The sequence below is a fragment of the Oncorhynchus keta genome, unplaced genomic scaffold (assembly GCF_023373465.1).
Source record: "Oncorhynchus keta strain PuntledgeMale-10-30-2019 unplaced genomic scaffold, Oket_V2 Un_contig_12563_pilon_pilon, whole genome shotgun sequence".
Taxonomy (NCBI): domain Eukaryota; kingdom Metazoa; phylum Chordata; class Actinopteri; order Salmoniformes; family Salmonidae; genus Oncorhynchus; species Oncorhynchus keta.
Window position 1 is genome coordinate 20,415 of NW_026277915.1, and position 26,032 is coordinate 46,446.

Genomic DNA, 26,032 nt, shown 5'->3' on the forward strand with positions numbered 1-26,032 from the left:
CAGTTTATTTCATTTAATTATACACAAGAGAAGAGGTTGCCCAGCAGAAATTCACGTACAAACATTTTTCATTACATTTGTGTCATTTAGCAGATCTCTGGATAAGAGCGACTTACAGGACAAATAAGAGTTAATTGCCTTGCTTAAGGGCACAATGACATTTTTCACCTAGTCGGCTCGGGATTCAAACCAGCAACCTTTCAGTTACTGGCTGTTAGAATTTTACGTATAATGACTAAATGATGTTTACATTTAAAAGTAATGATAGGACTGTAACGAACTGAATTCTACCCTGACTGATGAAGAATGTTTGTACATAGGCAAAGAGGAAGTGTTAACAGACAACTTGTGACCACTGTGAAACTAACAACATGAAAGATGTCTGGTCCCCACCCAGGGAGGGGAGAAACCGTTGGGCTTGCAGTAGACTGTGTAACATGTTGTAGCATATGATAAGCCTTGTATGCATAGGAGAAGACTTGTAAAACAGCATTGTCATCGTCTGAGAGGAGGAGGGACATTTATGACGAAATGAGAGGTATATAAACCAATGTACATAAAATGATGGGCAGAGCTCTTGTAAATAAACTTTGCTGACTATTGTAGACTGGCCTCTGTCCGTTTCATTTCAATAAGAACCTTACAAATTATTGGTAACAGACAGAGTATTTGAATTGAAGTTCAGTTTATGAACATTGAGAACAAAATTCTCTTAACACTGGCCTAACACTCTTAACCGCTAGGCTACCTGCCGCCAGATCAATTAACTTCAATACAGTTATTCAAATACATTCATCATCAATGACTAAAATAATGAATCTAGTATTAAAAGACAATTTAATAAATACAAGTATTCGATTCATAGCCTGTTTATCATTAAACAAAAAGTTATATAGTAATATAAAATAATCCACCAAAACTAAATGCTGAAAACTGATCATCATCAGCTATTTCCATCTCCTCCCACAGATGCACAACTGGATTGAGATCTGGTGACTCGTCAGGCCACTGCAGTAAACTGAATTCACTGTCATGTTCTTGGAACCATTCCTGGACAAGCCTTGTGGCGTAATCCTGCTGAAGAAATCTATTTGCAGATGGATAAACTGCTGCAGTGAAGGGAGGCACCTGATTGGCAGTAATGTTTAGATATCCTGTGGCATTCAAACATTCCACATCTTTTATCAAGAGGCCCAATGTGTGGCCTGAAAACACACCCCAACCATCACACCACCAGCCTGCAATGCTGACACACGGCATGGATGCATGCAGTGGTGTAAAGTACATAAGTAAAAATGACTTAAATAACTACTTTAGTAGTTTTTGGTGGCACCTGTACTTTACTATTTATATTGTTGGCAACTTTTATTTCACTACATTCCTAAAGAAAATTTACTTTTTACTACATACATTTTCCCTGACACCCAAAAGTACTTGTTAAATTTTTTATGATTAGCAGGACAGAAAATGGTCCAGTTCACACACTTATCAAGATAACATCCCTGGTCCTCCCCACTACCTCTAATCTGGAAGACTCACTAAACACAAATGCTTTGTTAGTACATGATGTCTGAGTGTTGGAGTGAGCCCCTGACTATCCATAATATAAAAAACAATACAATTGTACCATCTGGTTTGCTTAATTTCAGGAATTTGAAATTATTCATAAATTTACTTTTGATACTTAAGTATATTTACAACCAAATACTTTTACTCAAGTAGTATTTTAATGGGTGACTCATTTTACTTGAGTAATTTTCTATTAAGGTTTCATAACTTTCACTCAGTCTGACAGTTAGGTACTTTTTCCACCACTGGATGTATGTCCTCGTGGTTTCCTCCCCCAGTCCTCCCATCAGCATGAAACAGCAGGAACAGGGATTCATCAGACCAGGCAATAGGTTTCCAACTTTCCAGTGTCCAGTGTTTTCATTTCTTAGCCCACTACAACTGCAGTTTCATGAAACAGCAGGAACAGGGATTCATCAGACCAGGCAATGTTTTTAAAATTCTCCAGTGTTTTCATTCCTTAGCCCACTGCAACTGCAGTATCTTGTTTTTTGCTGAAAGCTAAATGGGAATCCATAATAAATACACAAAAACTACCTTATTAACGATCATAGCGATCATCATTCCCCTGGTCAGTTTATGTCATGAAAAGAGCAGGTGTTGTTAATGTTTGGTACACTCAGAGTATGTTGTGTCTACTAGCTCATTCCCACAGAAAACTGCAGAGGGAAGCAGTACCACCCAGTCAACCATCAGAATCCAGTGTGAGACGTCTCACAGAGGATATTCAACCGTAAATTAATCTCAATATCTTTACAGTAGAAACTAACAAAACTCACCAAAACTGACAAGGTGCATACTGATCAGTAAAGTAAAGAGAGGCTAACATTCTATAACGCTCCCTTTCCTCTGCACAGTTCTCTCAAAGTGAGAAACTATAGGATTACAAAAGTGTTCTACGCTTTTTTCATTTGATCCAATTCATCCTTGCCAATTATTTAATGACATGAGAATGAAGTCCAATCTCAGCTGGATTGAGAGAACTGATGAGGCTTCTCTCCTTTATGTACACATTGGTGTCTTTTTAAATGGCCCAATCTGTAGAATCTCTTCTCACAGTCAGTGCAGTGATAAGGCTTCTCTCCTGTGTGTATACGTTCATGTCGCTTTAAGTTGCACAGTAAGGAGAAACTCGCTGCACAGTCAGAGCAGGAGTAAGGCTTCTCCCCTGTGTGTATACTTTCATGTCGCTTTAAGTTGCACAGTAAAGAGAAACTCGCTGCACAGTCAGAGCAGATGAAAGGCTTCTCTCCTGTGTGTGTTCTCTGATGAAATTTTAACCTAGTTGATGTTGGGAAGCATTTTACACAGTCAGAGCAGGAGTACGGCTTCTCTCCTGTGTGTGTTCTTTGATGAACCTTTAGCTCAGTTGATGTTGTGAAGCATTTTACACAGTCAGAACAGGAGAAAGGCTTCTCTCCTGTATGTTTTTGTTCGTGTGTTTTTAAGTGGCCCGGTCGAGAGAAACTCTTTCCACAGTCAGAGCAGGAGTATGGCTTCTCTCCCGTATGTATGTATTGGTGAATTTTTAAGTGGGCCAGTAGAGAGAAACTCTTTCCACAGTCGGAGCAGGAGTAAGGCTTCTCTCCTGTATGTTTTTGTTCATGTGTTTTTAAGTGGCCCAGTCGAGAGAAACTCTTTCCACAGTCAGAGCAGGAGTAAGGCTTCTCTCCTGTGTGTATACATTCATGTCGTTTTAATTTGCACAGTAGAGAGAAACTCGCCGCACAGTTAGAGCAGGAGTAAATCTTCTCTTTGTGTATACGTTCATGTCTTTTAAGTTGCACATATGAGAGAAACTCGCCGAACAGGCAGAGCAGAAGTAAGGCTTCTCTCCTGTGTGTGTTCTCTTATGAACTTTTAGCTTAGCTGATGTTGTGAAGCATTTTATACAATCAGAGCAGGAATAGGGCTTCTCTCCTGTGTGTGTTCTCTGATGAACTTTTAGCCAAGTTGATGTTGTGAAGCATTTTACACAGTCAGAGCAGGAGTAAGTCTTCTCTCTTGTGTGCACTCTTTGATGAACTGTCAGAGCCTTGGATGTTGTAAAATTCTTCCCACCGTCAGTATAGGAATACCGATTCTCTCCTGTGTGTATTTTTAGATGTATTTTTAGCTTTGATAGAAATGGGAAAATCTTCTCACAATGTGGGCAGTGGTGAGACCTCTTCACTCTGTGATCTTCCTGCTGTTGCTCTCTGGATGTAGAGAATGTCTCAACATTGTCTCCTGTGTGAACAACATCAGAACAACCAGTCAGTTGGTGTGACATACATGTCAATCACATGTATTTTATGTAGCCCTTATTACATCAGAAGTTGTCACAAAGTGCTTTACAGAAACCCAGCCTCAATCCCCAAAGAGCAAGCAATGCAGATGTAGAAGCAAAGTGGCTACGAAAAAACTCCCCAGCAAGATGGAACCAAGGAAGAAACGTAGAGAGGAACCAGGACCAAAGAGGTGGCCAGTCCTTTTCTGGCTGTACCGGGTGACATATGTATTCATACCAGTAGGCTGTACAATACAGGGGAATAAAACGATTCTAAAAGGGGGTAAAAGTCGTGAAAATTATGAGCCACATCATCCTCCCCTCATCCTCACAAGGGTTAGTAACCAGGCTGTATCACATCCGACCGTGATTAAGAGTCCCATAGGGTGGCGATAAATTGGACCAGCATCGTCCGGGTTTGGCCCGGGAGGTAGGCCGTCAATGTAAATAATTTGTTCTTAATTGACTTGCCTAGTTAAATAAAGGTTAAGTCATTTACATTTAAAAAGACTAATTTCATGGAACTGTAAAACACTGTCAGTTTGTCTACTTCACTTCTTTAGTCTCCTCTCTGATCACTCCAGATATCCCAGTGAATAAAACAAATGCTGACAATACTGGTGTCAAACCATGCAAGTCTCAGTAGCATAAAATAACATCTACCTTCTCATTGAAACAGTTCTACTGCAACTTTTCATACACAGTGAAAAGTTGGAATGAACAACAAACATAGTTAGATAGAACCTGCTCTTACCATGAGAAACAGATGTCCCAATCTTCTCCTCCTCTTCTTCTTCTTCATCTTTAATGATGACATTCAGCTCCAGTGCTTGACTGCAGTCTTCCAGCTTCACTGATGCCATCTCTGGATCCTGCAGTGCAAACTGGGCTCCACTGTCACAATCAGGACCCAGTGACTGTAGGTTTGGACTCAGTGTGGAAGGAGAGAGGCAGGCTGGGTTTGTCGTCACTGTTGATGTTACCGGCCTCAGACTTAATTCTCGTCCTGTAGTAACAATGACAAACAGAAACAAAGTTATTGTGTTGACATTTCTGGCACGTTCTTTATTCTCTATTAAAATATATTATATTTTTTCTTTTTCAATTATCTCGACTGGGCAACTTAAAAACACACGAACAAAAACATACAGGAGAGAAGCCTTACTCCTGCTCGGACTGTGGAAAGAGTTTCTCTCTTCTGGCCCACTTATCTAATTCAGTGCTTAACTTGGACTGAAATAGGTGCCAGTACTGTTTATATTTAGATGCAGGAGCTCCACAATACTGTTGAGGTAATATTCTATAAGAGGAACATGAGCTCAAGCAGTAGAACATTGAGGTTCTGGTCCTCAGCTCCAGTGACCTCTTGTCCATCTCATTTCAATAGATCAGTTAAGTAAGCATTGACAACAAAACATGAATTATTTCAAAATTAGACAAAGTACACGCTACACAAAGTAACTAAACTTAACCCATAGTAGATTTCTTGGATTTACATGAATAAATTACTCAAAAACCATTTAGTACAAGGTTGCAGTATGTTTTAGGCAGCACTATGTACTATTTTATGAATAACCTTTTCTTCGTTGTATTATTTCAATTCAAAACCAATAGTATTTCCGTTCACACCATATTAACATTTATAGACAAAGAAACTGAATGTGTCTGAATATGACTACATAAAATTGTCTCTCTTTGACGCAGACAGAGTGGGCGCAGTGGTTTTCCCAGCTTGTGAATTTTACACAAAACCAATAACACGCAAAGCGAACCTAAAAATCTAAAATAGATTATGAAATTACCTTGAGAAAATGATGTACATACTCTCAGACAATCCCAAAGTCTCTTGCTATGTAGCTTGTAAAATAGTTGTCATGTTCTTCACTTGGTTTGACACAAAAATAACACATGAAACCTTTACCAAATGTGATAATACCTTGTTACCTAGCATGGTATGACATGTTTTGATATTAGGAAGTTTAAACCTGCTACTACATACCTGTAGTAATACACAAGGGTTATCTACTTAACATGACAGTTCTGGAGATAAATATTTATATTTATTATGAAGAATGGTGGGTACCTGCCCCGAACTTCCTGTTCCCCCACGACCACAGTGCAGCCAGACAGAACAATGAGACAGATATTTCACCAGATGTATAAATGTGAAGGATCTGCCTAGCATTTCCACTCACTACCAAATATGGTAGTGAGAGGAAGCTCACTGACAGGCAGTGGGAGAAGATGGAACGAGATGGATATTGTCCGACATTCTGCAAATGTTCTAATCAATGAAACATATGATCTTAATACAGTTCTGTTCTAAATCTGTTATGACCAGAGTGGACTAAGTTTTGTAGACTTTTCCCTTTGCAAAAGTTTTTTTTTTTTTTTTTTAAATGTCTTTGTTGAGAAGGAATGTAAAGGCGAATTGAGTTATAGCACATTCACCGCTTCAGAGGCTGCATTGACTAACAGAAATATAAAGAAATACGCACCAATAGGATCTCGGTAGCTCGTGCTTGGCACTGCCCAGTATGACTCACCTGTTCCCCATCAGAAACGACTAGTTGTAATCTATCTTGGTTTAGTTATAAAAAAAATATTTGTTGCAACCGTCCGTGCATTCAGGGATCCTTGGGATGGCCCTACCCCATTATATGAGAAGGGTGGTGCTTCATTTGAGCCAGATGCTCCGGTACCTCTCATCAGGTAGCCTACCTCTTCTGGCATGAACAATTATTTCTACTGTTTGCAATGTAAAAATCCTAATTACATTTTGGATTCCTCTGCAATTATCGTGCCCCCTAAAAAACATAAAGTGAAAACCTGATGTTCTAAGAATGTATTAATGTTGGGCCGAACCAGGTTTATGGTTTGTGCAACATTGTAGCCTATTTAGACCAAGGCGTGGCCATTGCTGTGGTGAGAGAGAAGCACATCTGTATCTCACAGAACTAAAATGAGATTCACATTCTATGATCTCTCTCCCTCTCTGTGCTGTTATAGACGTGAGCCGACAACTCATCTCTCCAGCATTGCACTTCTTCATTTATTTCCTGATAGAATAGCAGCTGTGGGAAGTGTGTTGAGATGTTGCAGGACTCTGCAGTCTGCCCATAGGGCGGCGCACAATTGTCCCAGCATTGTCCGGGTTCGGTACGGTTAGGCCATAATTGTAAATAAGTTCTTAACTGACTTGTTAAATAAAGATTAAATAAAATAAATATAATATGCAATGGTTTATTGTAAAGGTATTTTATTTAAATGTATTCTGGTACCTCAGAGACCCCCAGGTCACCCCCGGAACATCACGAACATGCTCAAAGCGTGACATGTCTGGTGAGTGAGTATGCAGGCCATGGAATTGGGTCATTTTCAATTGTGTACAGTCTTGCGATGTGGGGCTGCGCATTGTCATGATGAAACATGAGGTGATGGCGGCGAATGAATGGCAGGACAATGGGCCTCAGGATCGTGTCATGTATCTCTGTGCATTCAAATTGCCATTGATAAAATGCAGTTGTGTTTGTTGTCTGTAGCTTATGCCTGCCCATACCATAACCCCACCATGGGGCACTCTGTTCACAATGTTGACATCAGGGATCCCCGTTAGCTGCTGCCAAGGTACCTACTCAGCTTCTCTTTTCCCCAGCACAAGGTGCACCTGTGTAATGATGATCATGCTATTTAATCAGCTTCTTGATGTCTCACTTGTCAGGTGGATGGATTATCTTAGCAAAGGAGAGGCTCACTAACAGGGATGTAAACACATTTGTGCACAACATTTGTGAGAAATAAGTTTGTCTGTCGGGAACATTTCTGGGATATTTTATTTCACCTCGTTAAACATGGGACCAACACTTTACATGTTGCGGTTGTTTGTTAAGTGTACACAGTATTTTTTTGTAAAAATCATACAAACTATCAATAACAACATTTAAATAAAATCAGCCTGCTATTCTGTTCTAACCAGGTCAGTAGTCCTTGTAGTCTTGGAGGCCCAAAAACATCTCAGCTGCAGATATAATGATGTCCAGCTTCTTGAACTTCATGTGCAGTACAATTAATAACTGTGGCTATAAATACTAAAATACCCACCTTCACAATAAGTGTATCCAGATCACTTGATTGACGTACAACATTTACAACTGGTTGAGGTGCATCCACCTCCATATCTTCTATAGAACTGTGGCCTCTTGCCCCTATAACTCTATTCACCACCTCCACATAGGGTGACTGTACAGCAAATATCCTAACAGGGCACTCTGGGAATTCAGGAACATGACCCCCTCCACAGATGCAACATTTTACATTCACAAACTCTTCAATAAAAAATGTCTGTCTGCAAACATTTGACATGTGACCAAACCCTTAATATTTCTTACATGCATCAGGTTTTACACAAACTCTCTTATGGGGTATCTTATATATCCCAGCTTTACATAGGGTGGTAGATACTCTTCATCAAACATCAATAATAGAGAGAAACAACGCTCCTTTTTCACATTCTCCATACGGGTCAAAGGACGTGCATTCACATCCTTCTTCTTTGGGATGTGGTTGGTCGTATATAAATACAAAACAAATGTCCACCAGATCACTTGATTGAGGTACATCATTTTCAACTGGTTACGTTTCATCCACCATCATATCTTCTCCTGTAACGCTCTTCACCGCCTCCTTGCATCGGGTTTTACACCAACTCCCCAATGGGGTCTTATATTTCCCAGCTTTACATAGGGTGGTAGATACTCTTCATCAATAGTAGAGATAAAGTTTGCTCCTTTTTGTGTCCTTCTTTGGGATTTGGTTGGAGGATCGCATCAAACTTTTAGCTGCATACACCTCCACCTACTATACTGGTGTGAGGGATTCCACAGCCTACATACATTCAATTCACTGATACATAATTAATACACAGAATTGCCCTGCCAACTATTAGTCCTCTAAAATATATATATATATAAATGTTCTTAGTTCATGCAGGTCACTGATCTCCTCAGACCAATTGGCAGTACACCCTGAACATCGTTCTGGTTACCAAAAGGGATATCTCGGTTTCAAGGTCTCAGCTTGGAGAAAAAGAAGCCTTGTGAGGTACTGGTCGGTCACATGCAGGAACCAAACGTTAATGATGAATAAGGAATAAGCTAAATCATGCAAATATAAGTGTTTAGGAGAACTAACAGGACTGCCCTGGCAGAGCTCCCGACCGACATGTACTATGGTGCTTTAGGTTTGTTGGAACCTCTCCAGCTTGCTGATAATAAAGAATGATTCATTTAAGTTTGACTAAGTCCCTTTGTGGTGATTTTCCACAATAAAAACCCACCACCCCATTCCACTATTTAACCCTATCTAGTCCTGCACCAGACCACTAAACATCCTCTGCAGTAAATCCTCGCAATCCCACAATGTCTATTTTATGCGACTTTCTATCCATTTCTGCAGTACAATTAACAAACATGGCTATAAATACTAAAAAGCCCACCTTGTGGAAGCACATATTATTCCCATCACTCTCTCTTGGTCTCTGCCTCCTCACAGGAATCCTCTCAAGATCCCTCACCCTGTTCCCATCTTCCTCTACCACTCTCTTCACTGCTTCGCCATACTACACTTTCTGTACTACACATTCCTTCATCTCATGCCCTCCTGCACGCTTCTCACATCTAGGGCATCTCATGCCCTCCTGCACGCTTCTCACATCTAGGGCATCGCATGCCCTCCTGCACACTTCTCACATCTAGGGCATCTCATGCCTACATTCTGCTGTAACAGGCCCATTAACCTGACACCTAAAACACTGTAGTATTTACAGAACAAAAGCACCCACAGGATAACTGACACTTCCTACCTTGACCTTTCTGGCAGAGACTCTGCATCAAAACTCTACATCACAGACAATGTATTCTGTTTCCCAACGCTTTGCACAGGATCCATGTCTCACCTAATTGCGGGCAGCACAGACACTTGGAATCTTCCATTTCAACTGCTCCTCCTTAACACTTAAACCTAAACCCATTATCACTCCTTTCAATGCCGCCCTGTTCCGGAGAGCAATTTGAGTCACAATTCTTGTCCCAAATCGTGAAATCCGGAGCGCCCGCTCCCTCTGGATATAAGAGAAACAATAAATCATTATGAGTCCACTCCGAGTTACCTTCACCAAGTCCTTTAGGAGCCTTTTGGCAAACTCCAAACTGGCTGTCATATGCCCTTTACTGAGAAGAGGCTTCCATCTGGCCACTCTACCATATAGGCCTGATTGGTAGAGTTCTGCAGAGATTGTTGTCCTTCTGGAAGGTTCTCCCATCACCACAGAGGAACTCTGGATCTCTGTCACAGTGACCATTGGGTTCTTGGTCATCTCACAGACCAAGGCTCTTGGAGGATTTTTGATCATATCATTGGACTAAAATGATTGACACTCAAATGCAAGCCTAACACCATGTGCAAAGGGCCTTTGGGTAATGTAGCACATATTCAATGGTATCTCTTTTTCACTTTTCACTGTCAACTGTGGTTATTTTCAGCAAACTTAACATGTGTAAATACAGTTGAAGTCAGAGGTTTACATACACCTTAAACAAACACATTTCAACTCGGTTTTCACAATTCCTGACATTTAATCCTGGTAAAAATTCCCTGTCTTATGTCAGTTAGGATCACCACTTTATTTTAAGAATGTGAAATGTCAGAATAAAAGTAGAGAATCATCACATTTCCTGTGGGTCAGAAGTTTACATTCACTCAATTCATATTTGGTAGCATTGCTTTTAAATTGTTTAACTTGGGTCAAACGTTTCAGGTAGCCTTCCACAAGCTTCCCACAACAGGGTGGGTGAATTTTGGCCAATTCCTCCTGACAGAGCTGGTGTAACCGAGTCAGGTTTGTAGGCCTCCTTGCTCGCACACGCTTTTTCAGTTCTGCCCACACATTTTCTATAGGATTGAGGTCAGGGCTTTGTGATGGCCACTCCTATACCTTGACTTTTTTGTCCTTAATAAGCAATTTTGCCACAACTATGGAAGTATGCTTTGGGTCATTGTCCATTTGGAAGACCCATTTGCGACCAAGCTTTAACTCCCTGACTGATGTCTTGAGATGTTGCTTCAAAAAAATCCATGTAATTTTCCTCCCTCATGATGCTACATATTTTTTTAAAGTGCACCAGTCCCTCCTGCAGCAAAGCACCCCCACAACATGATGCTGCCACCTCCGTGCTTCACGGTTGGGATGGTGTTCTTCGGCTTACAAGCCTCCCCCTTTTTCCTCCAAACATAACAAACATAACGATGGTCATTACGGCCAAACAGTTATATATATATATTTATTTTATTTTTTCCAGACCAGAGGACATTTCTCCAAAAAGTACGATCTTTGTCTCCAGATGCAATTGTAAACTGTAATCTGGCTTGTATGGCAGTTTTGGAGCAGTGGTTCCTTCCTTGCCGAGCAGCCTTTCAGGTTATGTTGATATAGGACTCGATTTACTGTCGATATTGACACTTTTGTACCCGTTTCCTCAAGCCTCTTCACTGTTGTTGTGGGAATGATTTGCACTTTTCACACCAAAGTACGTTCATCTCTAGGAGACAGAACGCGTCTCCTTCCTGAGCATTATGACGACTGCGTGGTCCCATGGTGTTTATACTTGCGTACTATTGTTTGTACAGATGAAGGTGGTACCCTCAGGCATTTGGAAATTGCTCCCAAGGATGAACCAGAGGAATACAATTTTTTTCTGAGGTCTTGGCTGATTTCTTTTGATTTTTTCATGATGTCAAGCAAAGAGGCACTGAGTTTGAAGGTAGGCCTTGAAATAAATCCACAGGTACACCTCCAATTGACTAAAATGATGTCAATTAGCCTATCAGAAGCTTCTAAAGCCATGACATCATTTTCTAGAATTTTCCAAGCTGTTTAAAAGGCAAAGTCAACTTAGTGTATGTAAACTTCTGACCCACTGGAATTGTGATATAGTGAATGATAAGTGAAATCTGTCTGTAAACAATTGTTGGAAAAATGAATTGTGTCATACACAAAGTAGATGCCCTAACAGACTTGCCAAAACTATAGTTTGTCAACAAGAAATTTGTGGAGTGGTTGAAAAACAAGTTTTAATGACTTTTAATGACTTGCAGGTGCCTTGGTGGAAGAGTGGGGTAACATCTCACAGCAAGAACTGGCAAATCTGGTGCAGCTGGTGCCACACCAGATACTGACTGTTACTTTTGATTTTGACCCCCCCCCCTTTGTTCAGGACAAATTATTCAATTTCTGTTAGTCACATGTCTGTGGGACTTGTTCAGCTTATGTCTCAATTGTTGAATCTTGTTATGTTCCTACAATTATTTACACATGTTAAGTTTGCTGAATAAAAACACAGTTGACAGTGAGAGGACGTTTGTTTTTTTGATGCGTTTATGCTTGACCTCGTCAGCTCAGGGATTCGATCCAGCAACCTTTCGATTACATGCCCAACTCTCCAACCACTAGGATACCTGTACGTATTCATATCAGTAGGCTGCGCAATACAAAAAGATAATACAACCATTCTAAAAGAATCTCATAAGTCATGAAAATTATGACCTATATCATCCTCCACTCACTATCACAAGGGTTAGTAACTATACTGACTCATTTCATAGAACTTTAAAACACTGGCAGTTTGTTTACTCCAGTTCTTTAGTCTACACTCTGATCACTCCAGACAGACCAGTGAATAAAACAAATGCTGGCAATACTGGTGTCAAACCATGTAAGTCTGAGTAACATGAAATAACATCTACCTTCTCATTGAAACAGTTCATCATGAAAGAGTTAAACAGCAACTTTTTATACACAGTGGAGAAGTTGTAACAAACAACCAAAGTAGATAGAACCTGTTCTTACCATGAGAAACAGATTTCCCAATCTTCTCCTCCTCTTCTTCATCTTTAATGTTGACATTCAGCTCCAGTGTTTGACTGCAGTCTTCCAGCTTCACTGATGTCATCTCTGGATCCTGCAGTGCAAACTGGGCTCCACTGTCACAATCAGGACCCAGTGACTGTAGGTTTGGACTCAGTGTGGAAGGAGAGAGGAGGGCTGGGTTTGTCCTCACTGTTGATGTTACCGGCCTCATACCTGAGTCAGCAAGTAGTACAAGAGAAAGACACAAAAGTTATTTTCTTGAAAGTTCTGGTAAGGTCTTTATTCTCTATTAAATATATTGTATTTTTTCTTGTTCAATTATCTAATTCAGTGCTGGACTGAAATAGTTGTCGATACTCATTTTGGGTGCCGGTACTGTTTATATTTAGGTGCAGAAGCTCCACAATACTTTTCAGCCAAAACTTAACCTGTAGTAGATAAATGCATAAAAGACTCAAACCATTTAGTACAAGGTTACAGTTTGTTTTAGGCATCAATATGTGATATTATCATTGATAACCTTGTATTCACTGTTTTACTTCAAAAAACAATTGTATTTCCTGTTCACACCATAGTAATGTTTATAGATGAACACAAACTGAATGAGTCAATATTATTATACACATAGAAGACCGATAATAATTACATTTAGCTTCAAAATAGTAGAGCAACCATAAAATTGTCTCCCTGCTGCATCCACACTGCCTGAACTGAAGTCTGTTGACACAGACCGAGTGGGGGCCGCCATTTTACCTCCCCGTTAACTTTTCCTTTCATGGAGTTCTACGGACAATTCCTTCAACCAAGTGACTTGGTTTTTGCTCTGACATGCACTGTCAAATGTGGGACCTTATACAGACAGGTGTGTGCCTTTCCAAATCATGTCCAATCAACTGGATTTACCACAGGTTGACAACAATCAAGTTGTAGAACCCATTATCACTCCATTATCACTCGTTTCAAACATCACCCGCTCTGAGACTTGGAGTAGTTATTCCCCTTGCTCTGCATGCGTACCGCTGCTTCGAGGGTGGCTGTTGTCGATGTGTTCCTGGTTCGAACCCAGGAGGAGCGAGGAGAGGGACGGAAGCTAAACTGTTACACTGACAATACTAAAGTGCCTATAAGAACATCCAATAGTCAAAGATTAATGAAATACAAATGGTATAGAGAGAAATAGTCCTATAATTCCGATAATAACTACAACCTAAAACTTCTTAACTGGGAATATTGAAGACTCATGTTAAAAGGAACCACCAGCTTTCATATGTTCTGATGTTCTGAGCAAGGAACTTAAACGTTAGCTTTTTTATATGGCCCATATTGCACTTTTACTTTCTTCTCCAATACTTTGTTTATGCAATATTTAAACCAAATTGAACATGATGAAACATGTTTATTTATTTGAGCCGAAATTGATTTTATTGATGTGTTAAAATAAGTGTTCATTCAGTATTGTTGTAATTGCCAGTATTACAAATGACATTTTTTATATTTTTTCAAATCAGCCGATTAATCGGTATCGGCTTTTTTGGTCCTCCAATAATCGGTAGTGAAAAATCATAATCGGTCGACCTCTAATCACAAGCGTTAGAAACTACAGATACTCACTTCATAGAACTTTAAAACACTGGCAGTTTGTCTACTTCACTTCTTTAGTCTACACTCTGAACACTCCAGATAGCCCAGTGAATAAAACAAATGCTGCCAATGCCAATACTGGTATGCAAGTGTCAGTAGCATGAAATAACATCTACCTTCTCATTGAAACAGTTCATCATGAAATCCTGCCCTACCTTTCTAAAGTCTTCAAAAGCAAGGTGAACAAACAGATAACCAATCATTTCGAATCCCACCGTACCTTCTCCGCTATGCAATCTGGTTTCCGAGCTGGTCATGGGTGCATCTCAGCCACGCTGAAGGTCCTAAACGATATAACCGCCATCAATAAAAGACAGTACTGTGCAGCCGTCTTCATCGACATGGCCAAGGCATTCGACTCTGTCAATCACTGCATTCTTATAGGCAGACTCAACAGCCTTGGTTTCTCAAATGACTGCCACGCCTGGTTCACCAACTACTTCTCAGAGTTCTGTGTGTCAAATCAGAGGGCCTGTTGTCCAGACCTCTGGCAGTCTATGGGGGTGCCAAAGGGCTCAATTCTCAGGCCAACTCTGTTTTCTGTATATATATATCAATGATGTAGCTCTTGATTCTCTGATCCACCTCTACGCAGACGACACCATTTTGTTTACATCTGGCCCTTCTTTGGACAGTGTGTTAACAAACTTCCAGATGAGCTTAAATGCCATAAAACACTCCTTCCGTGGCCTCCAACTGCTCTTAAATGCTAGTAAAACTAAATGCATGCTCTTCAACCAATCGCTGCCCGCACCCGCCCGACTAGCATCGCTACTCTGGACGGTTCTGACTTAGAATATGTGGACAACTACAAATACCTAGGTGTCTGTTTAGACTGTAAACTCTCCTTCCAAGGTCACATTAACCTATCTGGAATATGTGGGACGGTAGCGTCCCAACTGGCAAACCTCCAGTGAAAATGCAGAGCACCAAATTCAAATCAATTACTACAAAAATATAACTTTGATGAAATCACACATTCAATATACCAAATGAAAGCAACACTTGTTGTGAATCCAGCCAACATCCAGCTCTCACTTCATATTCGTCGTCAAACCCACTGGCTCCAGGTCATCTATAGGTCTTTGCTAGGTAAAGCCCAATTTATCTCAGCTCACTGGTCACCATAGCAACACCCACCCGTAGCACACGCTCCAAATGGGAAATGTCCCTGGTCATCCCCAAAGCAAACTCCTCCTTTGGCCACCTGTCCTTCCAGTTCTCTGCTGCCAATGACTGGACCGAATTGCAAAAATCAATGAACCTGGAGACATATTTCCTCACTAACTTTTAAGCATCAGCTGTCAGAGCAGCTTACCGATCACTGCATCTGTACACAGCCCATCTGTAAATAGCCGACCCAACTACCTCATCCCCATATTGTTATTTATTTTTGCTCTTTTGCACCCCAGTATCCCTACTTGCACATCTACCACTCCAGTGTTAAAGCTAAATGGTAATTATTTCACCACTATGGCCTATTTATTGTCTTTACCTCCCTAATCTTACTACATTTGCACACACTGCATATAGATTGTTCTATTGTGTTATTGACTTTACATTTGTTAAACCCATGTGTAACTCAGTTGTTGTTTTTGTCGCACTGCTTTGCTTTATCTTGGCCAGGTCGAAGTTGTAAATAAGAACTTATTCTCAACTGGCCCACCTGGTTAAATAAAGGTGAAATAAAATAAATAAATAAAACAGTTCTACAGCAACTCTTCATGCACAGTGGGAAGTTGGTATTAAACACAAACTTAGTTAGATAGAACCTGCTCTTACCATGAGAAACAGACCTCCCAATCTTCTCCTCCTCTTCTTCCTCTTTAATGTTGACATTCAGCTCCAGTGTTTGACTGCAGTCTTCCAGCTTCACTGATGCCATCTCTGGATCCTGCTTTAAAAACTGCGCTCTGACACAATCAGGACCCAGTGACTGTAGGTTTGGACTCAGTGTGGAAGGAGAGAGGCAGGCTGGGTTTGTCCTCACTGTTGATGTTACCGGCCTCAGACTTAATCTGAGTCGGTCTGTAGTAATAAAAGAGAAGCAGACACAAAAGTTAGTGCCAGAACTGTCAAGACTTTATTAATTCTCTAAAAAAATATTGATTATATTTAGGTGCAGGAGCTCCACAATACTGTTGAGCTAATATTCTATAAGAGGAACATGAGCTCAAACAGTAGAAATTTGAGGTGCTGGTACTCAGCTCCAGTGAGCTCCTGTCCAAGTCAAGAACCGATCTCATTTCAATAGATCTGGTAGCTAAGCATTGACAAAACATTAATTAATTCATTAATTTATTAAATTACACAACTGAAATGCACTTAATCTATAGTAGATTTCCTGAATTCGCTTAAATGACTCAAAAACCAATTAGTACAAGGTTGCAGTATGTTTCAGGCAGCACTATGTACTATTTTCCTGAATAACCTTTTCTTCACTGTATTATTCCAATCAAAACAACAATCGTTTTTCCGTTCACACCAGAGTAACATTTATAGACAGAAACAACTGAATGTCTCTGAATATTAGTACACATGTAGAAAACTGATAATCATTAAAAATTAGCTCCAAAACAGTAGTGGAACCGTAAAATGTCTCTCTGCTGCACCCTCACTGCCTGCACTGAAGTATGTTGAAGCAGACCGAGGGGGATCCGCCATTTTACCATCTCCCGAATTTTACACAAAACCAAAAATGACATGTAAAGCGAACCCAGAAATCTCAGATAAATGTATCCTTTATGAAATTACCTTGACGAAATTATATACATCCACCCAGACTAACCCAACGTCTCTATGTGATATGTAAAAAAAATGTGATCACATTCAATCACGCGATTTGACACAAAAATAGCAGATAAAACCTTTAACAAACGTGATAATAGCTTGACGTATTTGTTACCTAGCATGTTATGACATGTTATTTCGATATTATAACGTACTATTACATACCAGTAGTAATACATTTGAAACGGACACAGAAGTGGTCTCGACTGCACTATTCTGGCGTATCCTTTATTCTGAAGAATGATGCGCGCCTGCGCGGGACTTCCTGTTCCCCCACGACCAGTTTCTAAACCCAGATACGTAAAAACGCGAGACTTCAGAGAACGCTTGCGAAGCAGTCCAAGCCGGGGTTTGACAAGTCAATGAGAGAAGTGAACAATGCTGATACATTTGCAGCGGCTAATGGGGATCCTAATAAATACACAAAAGATTCAGTTGGCACACTTGAACCATGGCCATTCTTTTATAAATTTCATAACTGCAATAGCTCTCACTGCGTGTCTTACATATTGCAGAATCACATGAGTAGGTAGTCACTCTTCCAACGAAACTCCAGAGATAACTCCCTTTTATTGTTGCCCTGCTACGAAAAACAATGCTCTCTCCTTCTGCTGTTCTGAGACGCAAGAAATCAAAACAAAACCATTACTGGTCACTGACTGGCTCTACCTTTCCTAATGCCTCCTTTACCAGCTCCCTGACCTCAAATGATCTCCCAAAAATACTTAATTGTTGATGAATCTCACTCCAAAAGAAACCGATGCCTCAGGACTACCTGGCCTTATGACTCCTTGCTGTCCCCAGTCCAACTGGCCATGCTGCTGCTCCAGACGTGCTACCTGTCCCAGACCTGCTGTTTTCAACTCTCTCTCTCAGCATGAGCGGAAGAGATACTCTGAATGATCGGCTATAAAAAGCCAACTGACATTTACTCCTGAGGTGATGACCTGTTGCACCCTCGACAACCACTGTGATTATTATTATTTGACCATGCTGGTCATCTATGAACATTTGAACATATTGGCCATGTTCTGTTATAATCTCCCCCCGGCACAGCCAGAAGAGGACTGGCCACCCCTCATAGCCTGGTTCCTCTCTAGGTTTCTTCCTAGGTTCTGGCCTTTCTAGGGAGTTTTTTGTTACAGAGTCTAGTTGATCGGTAATCGACTAGCCGGACTGTTCCCCGGGACTCCAGTTGTAGCCTTTCGTACAACGCACAAACAAGGCTATTGAACCTGACATTGGTGTCTGTCGTTATTCCGTTATCTAACATATCATACTGAAACATGGTATCAGAAGTGGCTCGGAAAACACACGTTTGTTATTTTTGTAGCTAAGTACAGTATAGGCGCAGTTACTACGTTCCATATGCGAACACACGCCGTTTCCTACTCACAACACTGATCAACTCGTTGTTATAGCTGCCTAGCTAACATCACTACCTACGTCGATGACTGAAGGCAAAGAAATCTCATATTCCATTGCTATGGCAGCGAACATTCCGCCACCAAATCCCATGGTTCTCACAGGCGACTGGAATACTAATTGGGACAACTTCAGGGATGAATTGGAGGACTATGCGCTGGCGACCGGTCTACATGAGAAACCCAACGAGGTACAAGCGGCAACTCTGAGGAGTTTAATGGGCAGCGAATGCAGGCATATCTACCGGCACAATCTCACCCTCACAGCACGTCAACAGTGTGATGCAAAGGCTATATTGGATGCATTGGAGAATTACTTCAAACCCGCCAGAAACGTAATTTATGAGCGGTTCGTTTTCGGAAGCTGTAAACAGGAAGAGGGTGAGTCAGTACACAACTTTGTAACCCGTTTGAGAGAGAAATCCGCCACTAGTGAATACGGGGGATTGAAAGATGAATTGATTCGTGACAAAATAGTGCTGGGAATTGCAAATGAGGATACACGCCGGCGTCTACTGAGAGAGAGAGACTTAACATTAGTAACTGCCAGACTGCCGCACTGCTGAAGTATAAAACTTTATGAAATTATTAGTAACTGCCATTGATGTAAAAAAATGTGCCGGTTTGCACTGCAGATAAAGCCACTGACATGAGAATGAGAGCAATGGAAATCGAAACCCCACGCTCCGACGTTGATACCGTTCACACTGTTGCTAGGCAGACATTCAGACTAAACCAATCGAGGCAGAGCAATTCACCACGAACGGTGAACACAGAGAGCCCCGTAGCATGTAAATACTGTGGGAATACACACACACGTGGCAAAGAGCACTGCCCTGCCTACGGAAAACCATGCAGAGCTTGTGGAACTAATAATCATTTTGCAAAAGTGTGTCTCAAAAGCAAAAGAAGGGTGAGTGAGGGCAGGATTCACTGTGTTGATGATGTCATTCAATGTTCAGAGCTGAAAAGTGAAAGTGACATTTACATGCATGAATCCATTGGGGCTGTACACTCAAGAGGGAAGAAATGGTTTGTGACACTACGATTACACAACAAGCAACAACGTCAACTGGATTCTGGTGCTACATGCAACGTAATGAGCTACAAAGACAAAAATCAATCTGGCACCTGACACACATCTATTGCCCAGCGATACTAGACTAAAGCTCTACTCAGGAGAGCTAATGAGCTCTATGGGCACCTTGGAGACCGAATGTGTTATTCGGGGACGCAAACACAAGCTGGAGTTTGAGATTGTAAAAACCAGTCAACATCCTCTCCTCTCAGGCTCTACATGCGAACGCCTGGGTCTGATGCAGTTCACTGTACCAAATGACCTGCACATTGTGGATCATGTCCAGCATGGACCCCTGCCCAAAGAACAACTACTTAGCAGATATGATAATGTATTCAACATGCCCGTTGAATCTGTGCCTGGGGAGGTACACTTTGAAGTGGATGAGAGCATCACTCCAGTCCAGTGTGCTCCTCGCAATGTGCCCATTGCAATGAAAGTGGCTGTGAAGGCCCAGCTGGACAAGTATGAGGCCGATGGCCACATGACATCTGTGACTGAACCAACTGACTGGATCAGCAATATGGTCATAGTGAAAAAAACAGAGAAGCTGAGGGTCTGCATCGACCCAAAGCATCTGAACCAAGCACTGAAACGATCCCACTACATCATGCCGACACTAGAGGATGTCCTCTATAAGCTTCCCAAGGCCAGGATTTTCACCTTGGTGGATGCCCGAGATGCATTCTTTTAATGCAAGCTGGATGAAGAAAGCAGCCTCATGACTACCTTCTGGAACCCCTGGGGTCGGAAACGCTGGCTCAAGCTCCCGTTTGGTGTCTCGGTGGCGCCTGAGATATACCAACGTAAGCAGCATCAGTTACTGGCTGGGCTCAAGGGCATTGAACCCATCGCAGATGATGTCCTGATCGTATGCTGTGGTGACACAGACGAAGAAGCAGTACGCGACCACGATGTGAAGCTCCTGGCACTGATGGAGCGCTGCCGATCAGTTAAGCTTCGCCTTGGCCTGAAGAAGCTGCAGTTCAAGGTGAAAGACGTCCACTTCCATGGCCACATTCTCTCGGCAAAAGGCCTGAAGCCGGACCCGGACAAGGTCAGAGCGATCCTCGACATGCCAAACCCGTCTGATGCAAAAGGAGTACAGTTGCAAACTATCTTGCAAAGTTCATGCCACACCTATCAGCAGTCTGTGAGCCTCTGCGCCGGTTGCTGGACAAAGACACACCTTGGCACTGGCTACCCAAGCACGAGGCTGCAGTGCAGGAGATGAAATCTCTGGCTTCATCCATGCCAGTGTTGCGCTACTACGACGTCATGAAGCCTGTCACAATCCAGAGCGACTCCAGCCAAAGGGGACTTGGATGCTGCCTTATGCAGGAAGGCCAGCCCGTTGCGTTTGCCTCGAGCGCTCACCCCCACCGAACAAAACTATGCACAAATTGAGAAAGAGTGCCTCAGCATTGTCTTCTCCTGCCAGCGATTCCATCACTACTTATATGGGCGAGACCTGGTCATCGCTGAAACTGACCACAAACCACTCATTGCCATATTCAGTAAACATCTCAACGCGCCCAAGAGGCTTCAAAGCATGCTCCTGACTCTGCAAAACTACAGCCTGAAGGTCATTTACAAGCCAGGACCAGAGATGTACATCAGCGACACACTGAGCAGGGCAACAACACAATGTACAGGCAGAGGCACTGTCTATCAGCGGCAGGCCATCTGTTCGCTACAGCAGGAACAACAAGATGTTCAACAGATCAATCAGGCAGGCTACTTAAACGTCACAGATCACCGCCTAGCCCAGATAAGGCAACACACTGACAAGGACGAACGCCTACAGTCACTGAAGTCCATGGCTCTCGCAGGTTGGCCATACCTGAAAGAGGAGACACCTTTCACAGTGAGAGAATACTGGACCTTTCGAGATGAGATCAGCGTGCAAAATGGCATCTTGTTCAGAGGTCAGAAGGTCATTATTCCCAAATCACTACGTCCAGAGATGCTTACCCGCATACACTCCAGTCACGTTGGAGGTGATGCATGCTACCGCCAGGCTCGTGAAACATTATACTGGCCAAACATGCAAGCAGAAATTAAAGACTTTGTCAGCAACTGTACCACATGCAACGAGTACGCTCATGAACAGCAAAAGGAAACCATGATGTCACACGAACTGCCCACAAGGGCCTGGCAAATCGTCAGCATGGACTTATTCAGCCACAGACAAAAGGACTATCTTCTCATCATTGATCACTACTCTGACTTTTGGGAAATTGAACTGCTCCCTGACTTGTCTGCAGAGACGGTCATAAAGCGCTGCAAGGCGCAGTTTGCAAGGCAAGGTCAGCCTGACAAGGTAATCACGGACAATGGCCCACAATTCACTGCACAGTTCAAGCGTTTCGCCTCAGAATGGGAGTTTGACCACGTGACCTCCTCTCCAAGACACCCAAAAGCAAATGGCAAGGCAGAATCAGCTGTCAAGATTGCAAAAAACCTGTTAAGCAGGGCCTTGCGTGACAGCAACGACCCATGGAAAGCGATTTTAAAGTGGAGGAACACACCCACTGAAAACATGGACAGCAGCCCAGCACAACGCCTTCTGTCCAGACGTCTGAAGACTACCATCCCCGTAGCTAACAAGCTACTTGAGCCCTGCGTCATGGTTGGCGTCACAGACAAACTGCATCACAGAAAGCAGCTCGCTAAGTGCTTCTACGACCGGACTGCTCGGGACCTACCAGAGCTGGAGGTAGGTGAAACAATAAGGATGAAACCGCTGCCTGGAGACCACACAGGACTTTGGAGGCTGGGCACATGCCTGCAGAGAGTTGCACCACGTTCTTACCTGGTGGATGTTGGTGGCTCCCTCTATCGTCGCAATCGGGTGGATCTGCGCGTAGCAGAGCAGACAAACCAGAACACGCCAGGATCACAGTCCATGCCTAAGGGTAAGGGGTGCAGAACTGAGACATGGGCCAACTGAAGATGAGGCTTCTACCCCACCAAGCTCTCCAGCTCGTGCCCCTAATCCTACCCCTGTCAGAGCCAATAATTACTCACGGGTGGGTCGGCTGTGCAAGCCACCGGACAGGCTTACTCTGTAAAGCAAGGGACTGTTAACTTGCCCTCGGTTAATTCAAATCTATATTTGTTCTTAAATAATTAAATTGAAATTAAAAAAGGAAGATGACAACTGAAGTAAAAAAAGAAAATGTAATGCTTTTTCTATTGTTATGACCTGACTGTTAAGAATTTAATGTTATGCCTTTGTTTGCACTTTCTATTGAAAAATGATGTTACGGAGTCTAGTTGATAGGTAATCGACTAGCCGGACTGTTCCCCGGACTCCAGTTGTTGCCATTCGTACAACGCACAAACAAGGCTATTGAACCTGACATTGGTGTCTGTCGTTATTCCTTTATCTAACATATCATACTGAAACATTTTTCCTAGCCACTGTGCTTCTACACTAACATTGCTTGCTGTTTGGGTTTTTAGGCTGGGGTTCTGGAACAGCACTTTGAGATATCAGCTGATGTAAGAAGGGCTTTATAAATCAATTTGTTTTGGTGTTCGTTTACAACTTTTGGTCTGTTTGCTCCATTTTTCGTTGTCTCCGTCTTCCATTCATTCTTACCAACTTTATTCAACTGGGAGATAGACTCGAACAGCACTTCCGCTTCGCCATATATCCCTCCACAAAACCAGACACACCCCCGCTACGGACTAACTCCTGCATGTTGAATCCTGCATTGCAAAAAGCCAACAACTACAGATTAAAGGGGAATTTCACGGTGGCTTTGCCATGGCATCAGTGGCGACGTCCACAGACGCCGAATTTTCGGCTCTATCAGGTCCATCCATCATGGACTTAATTTCGCCCCAAAAATGTCTGTTTTGATCCAATTATAGCCGAAGGTCAGCCTCTACTCATTGAAATGCATTAGATACACAAATACAAGTATACAATATTGCATATAGTATAAGTTTGATTATTTTTTGATATACACAATATCATGAAATATATTGATTTAAAATGTTTTTTAAAATGTTATTGAATAGCTTGTTAGATGTTCTGATAGACAGAATGACTGAAAATTACCGTAATTTAAAATCATTAGTTTACAATATTTACAATATCACAACAGAATGTATTACAATTTATAACCGTCATGTCTCAAAACTGGGAGAAGCAGAAAGAGCAAGTCATTCACCCAACATTTGTTCCTCAGGACGGTAACACAACGACACACGGATAATTTCAAGCAACAACATTTCTGAAAACGTTTGGAATTTGATAAAGTTGTTATATTAATTATCAGTTTCTGTCCCAAACTATTATTTTCTCTAGGCTAAAGTTAGCAAGTCTGCTTGGATACTTGCATGCTAGTTAACACTAACTTAGTTGCTAGCTAATTAGATAGTAAGGCGGGAAAGCAGGGTTAACATATTTGATAGTTGTACTGTCAGCTAGTTTACTGTATCGGTCTAGCTAACTACGGTTACCTATGTTTTCTGGTAACGGGTGTGGAGTAATTGTTTTTTGACAGAACTTTATTTTTATTAACTAGCTAGAGTCCAACATCAACTTTACTCTCTGGGTACCTACTGTGAAGCTGGTTGGTTTGCTAACTAACTGTAGTATGGGTTAGCTATCTAGCTAGCTAATAACGTTAGCTCACAGTAGATAGGGCATTAATATGTTACAAATAAGAGGAGAATGTGCTAAATGCAGTGACCAAAATTAACTAGCTAAGAAGCCTGTCAAAATGTAGTTCAAACTTGCTCTCACTATATTCATTACTACAGTTTGTTTACTATTTACCTTCATTTTTTTTTTCAGAAAATGAAAAAGAGTGAAGATTATAATTATACATCCACAACTGATCAAGACCAGAGCAGTTTCCCATGAATTATGCCAGGAAGTGGATTGTTCCACAAAATGTGTGTATTTTTATTCCCTCTGATATTTTATGTATAAATTATGCACTAATTCAAAAAGGCACCTATTTTGGGGAATGACTCAAAATGTACTACAAAATTTAAACTTGTGTTAATTAAAGTTGAACGTCGATCCATTAGAATATTATTGAAATGTTGAACAATATGTATTATTCCAAGTAAAATGTCACTTTTATTTGCAATCAACTTGTCTGTCAGGATCCTCGTGTGTAACGGATGTGAAACGGATAGCTTAGTTAGCGGTGTTTGCGCTAAATAGCGTTTCAATCGGTGACGTCACTTGCTCTGAGTCCTTAAAACAACAACCTGAAAAATACTTATTTTCAACTTTCAAAACCTAACAAGCATAGTCGTCTTTTCAACATCTTTTTTAAAGACTGTTTGCTGGGTGGGCAACTGGCTCCGATTATGATTAAAATTTGTGTCCGTTTCTTTCTCGCTGGCAAAATAAGTGAGCTAGACTTTGTTTGGTCCTACGTCGATAACATCGTTTGTTTGTCACTGGTATGGGCTAAATATCCTAAACCTCGACTGTGATGGCAGCAAGCTAAAACCAGGGGGAGATCATTCAGGTTCTGTTTCATCTGCTGCTGGCTTAACGTTTTTTTCACATGTAATTGATTAAATGAGATTTGTATTCTCTAAAGATTGTAATTGTGTTAATTTTTGTTGAATATTGAAGAAAAATCCTATCAGCCGTTTTCCACACCAAAATGTGAACTACAATTTGGTGCGCACCATTTTACTATGTACAGTAAGCTCCCCATGTGTCATCAAAATTACGATTTTGTGTTAGTGGTTTATATATGCGGAGAGTATAAACTGTACAATTGTAAACGAATAAATAATGGTTCAAGATAGTACCCATGTATATTAGTTAATATACTGCACCAACTACATAAATATATGATCCGGTCCATTGTCTTCTATTTGGACTGTAAAACGCAGACAGCGGGCGCCGCCATTTTACCAGCTCGTGAGATTTTTGTTTGACACACAAAACCAATAATATATTAAACGAACTCAGAAATCTCAAATAAATTGCATTTTTTTAAATTACCTTGACGAAATGGTGTACATTAAGTCAGACAAACCCAAAATCTCAAGCTATATGACTTGTAAAATCGTTTTTTAACATAATAAACCTGGCAATCCCTTGACGGATTTGTAACCTATCATGTTATGACATGTTCTTTCGATTTTAGATAGCACGTTTAAACTATTACCTACCTGTAGTAATAACTAGAAACGGAGACAAAAAGCACCGTCTTCACAGCACAGATTCTGAACAATGGTGTGCGGCCATAGAGATAGATAGAGGACTCATCTTTGTATCTGTGTCGTTATAGCGTCTGTGATAGAATGCGCAGCGGCGCTGAGGCGGATTCGATTAATCTGGCCCCCGG

The 26,032-nt window shown here is 41.5% G+C and overlaps 1 protein-coding gene across 1 annotated transcript in view; it reads right to left on the reverse strand.

Moving 5' to 3' along the window:
* LOC127917987 (zinc finger protein 34-like) overlaps positions 1-26,032 on the reverse strand; it is a 146,024-nt gene that overhangs the window by 14,851 nt on the left and 105,141 nt on the right. Inside the window, exons 4-6 of the mRNA XM_052501166.1 lie at positions 16,185-16,430; positions 12,741-12,974; positions 4,593-4,844 (exon numbers count right to left, since the gene is read on the reverse strand). Coding sequence (XP_052357126.1) covers positions 4,593-4,844; positions 12,741-12,974; positions 16,185-16,430 — 732 coding nt within the window. The remainder of the gene's footprint in view (positions 1-4,592; positions 4,845-12,740; positions 12,975-16,184; positions 16,431-26,032) is intronic.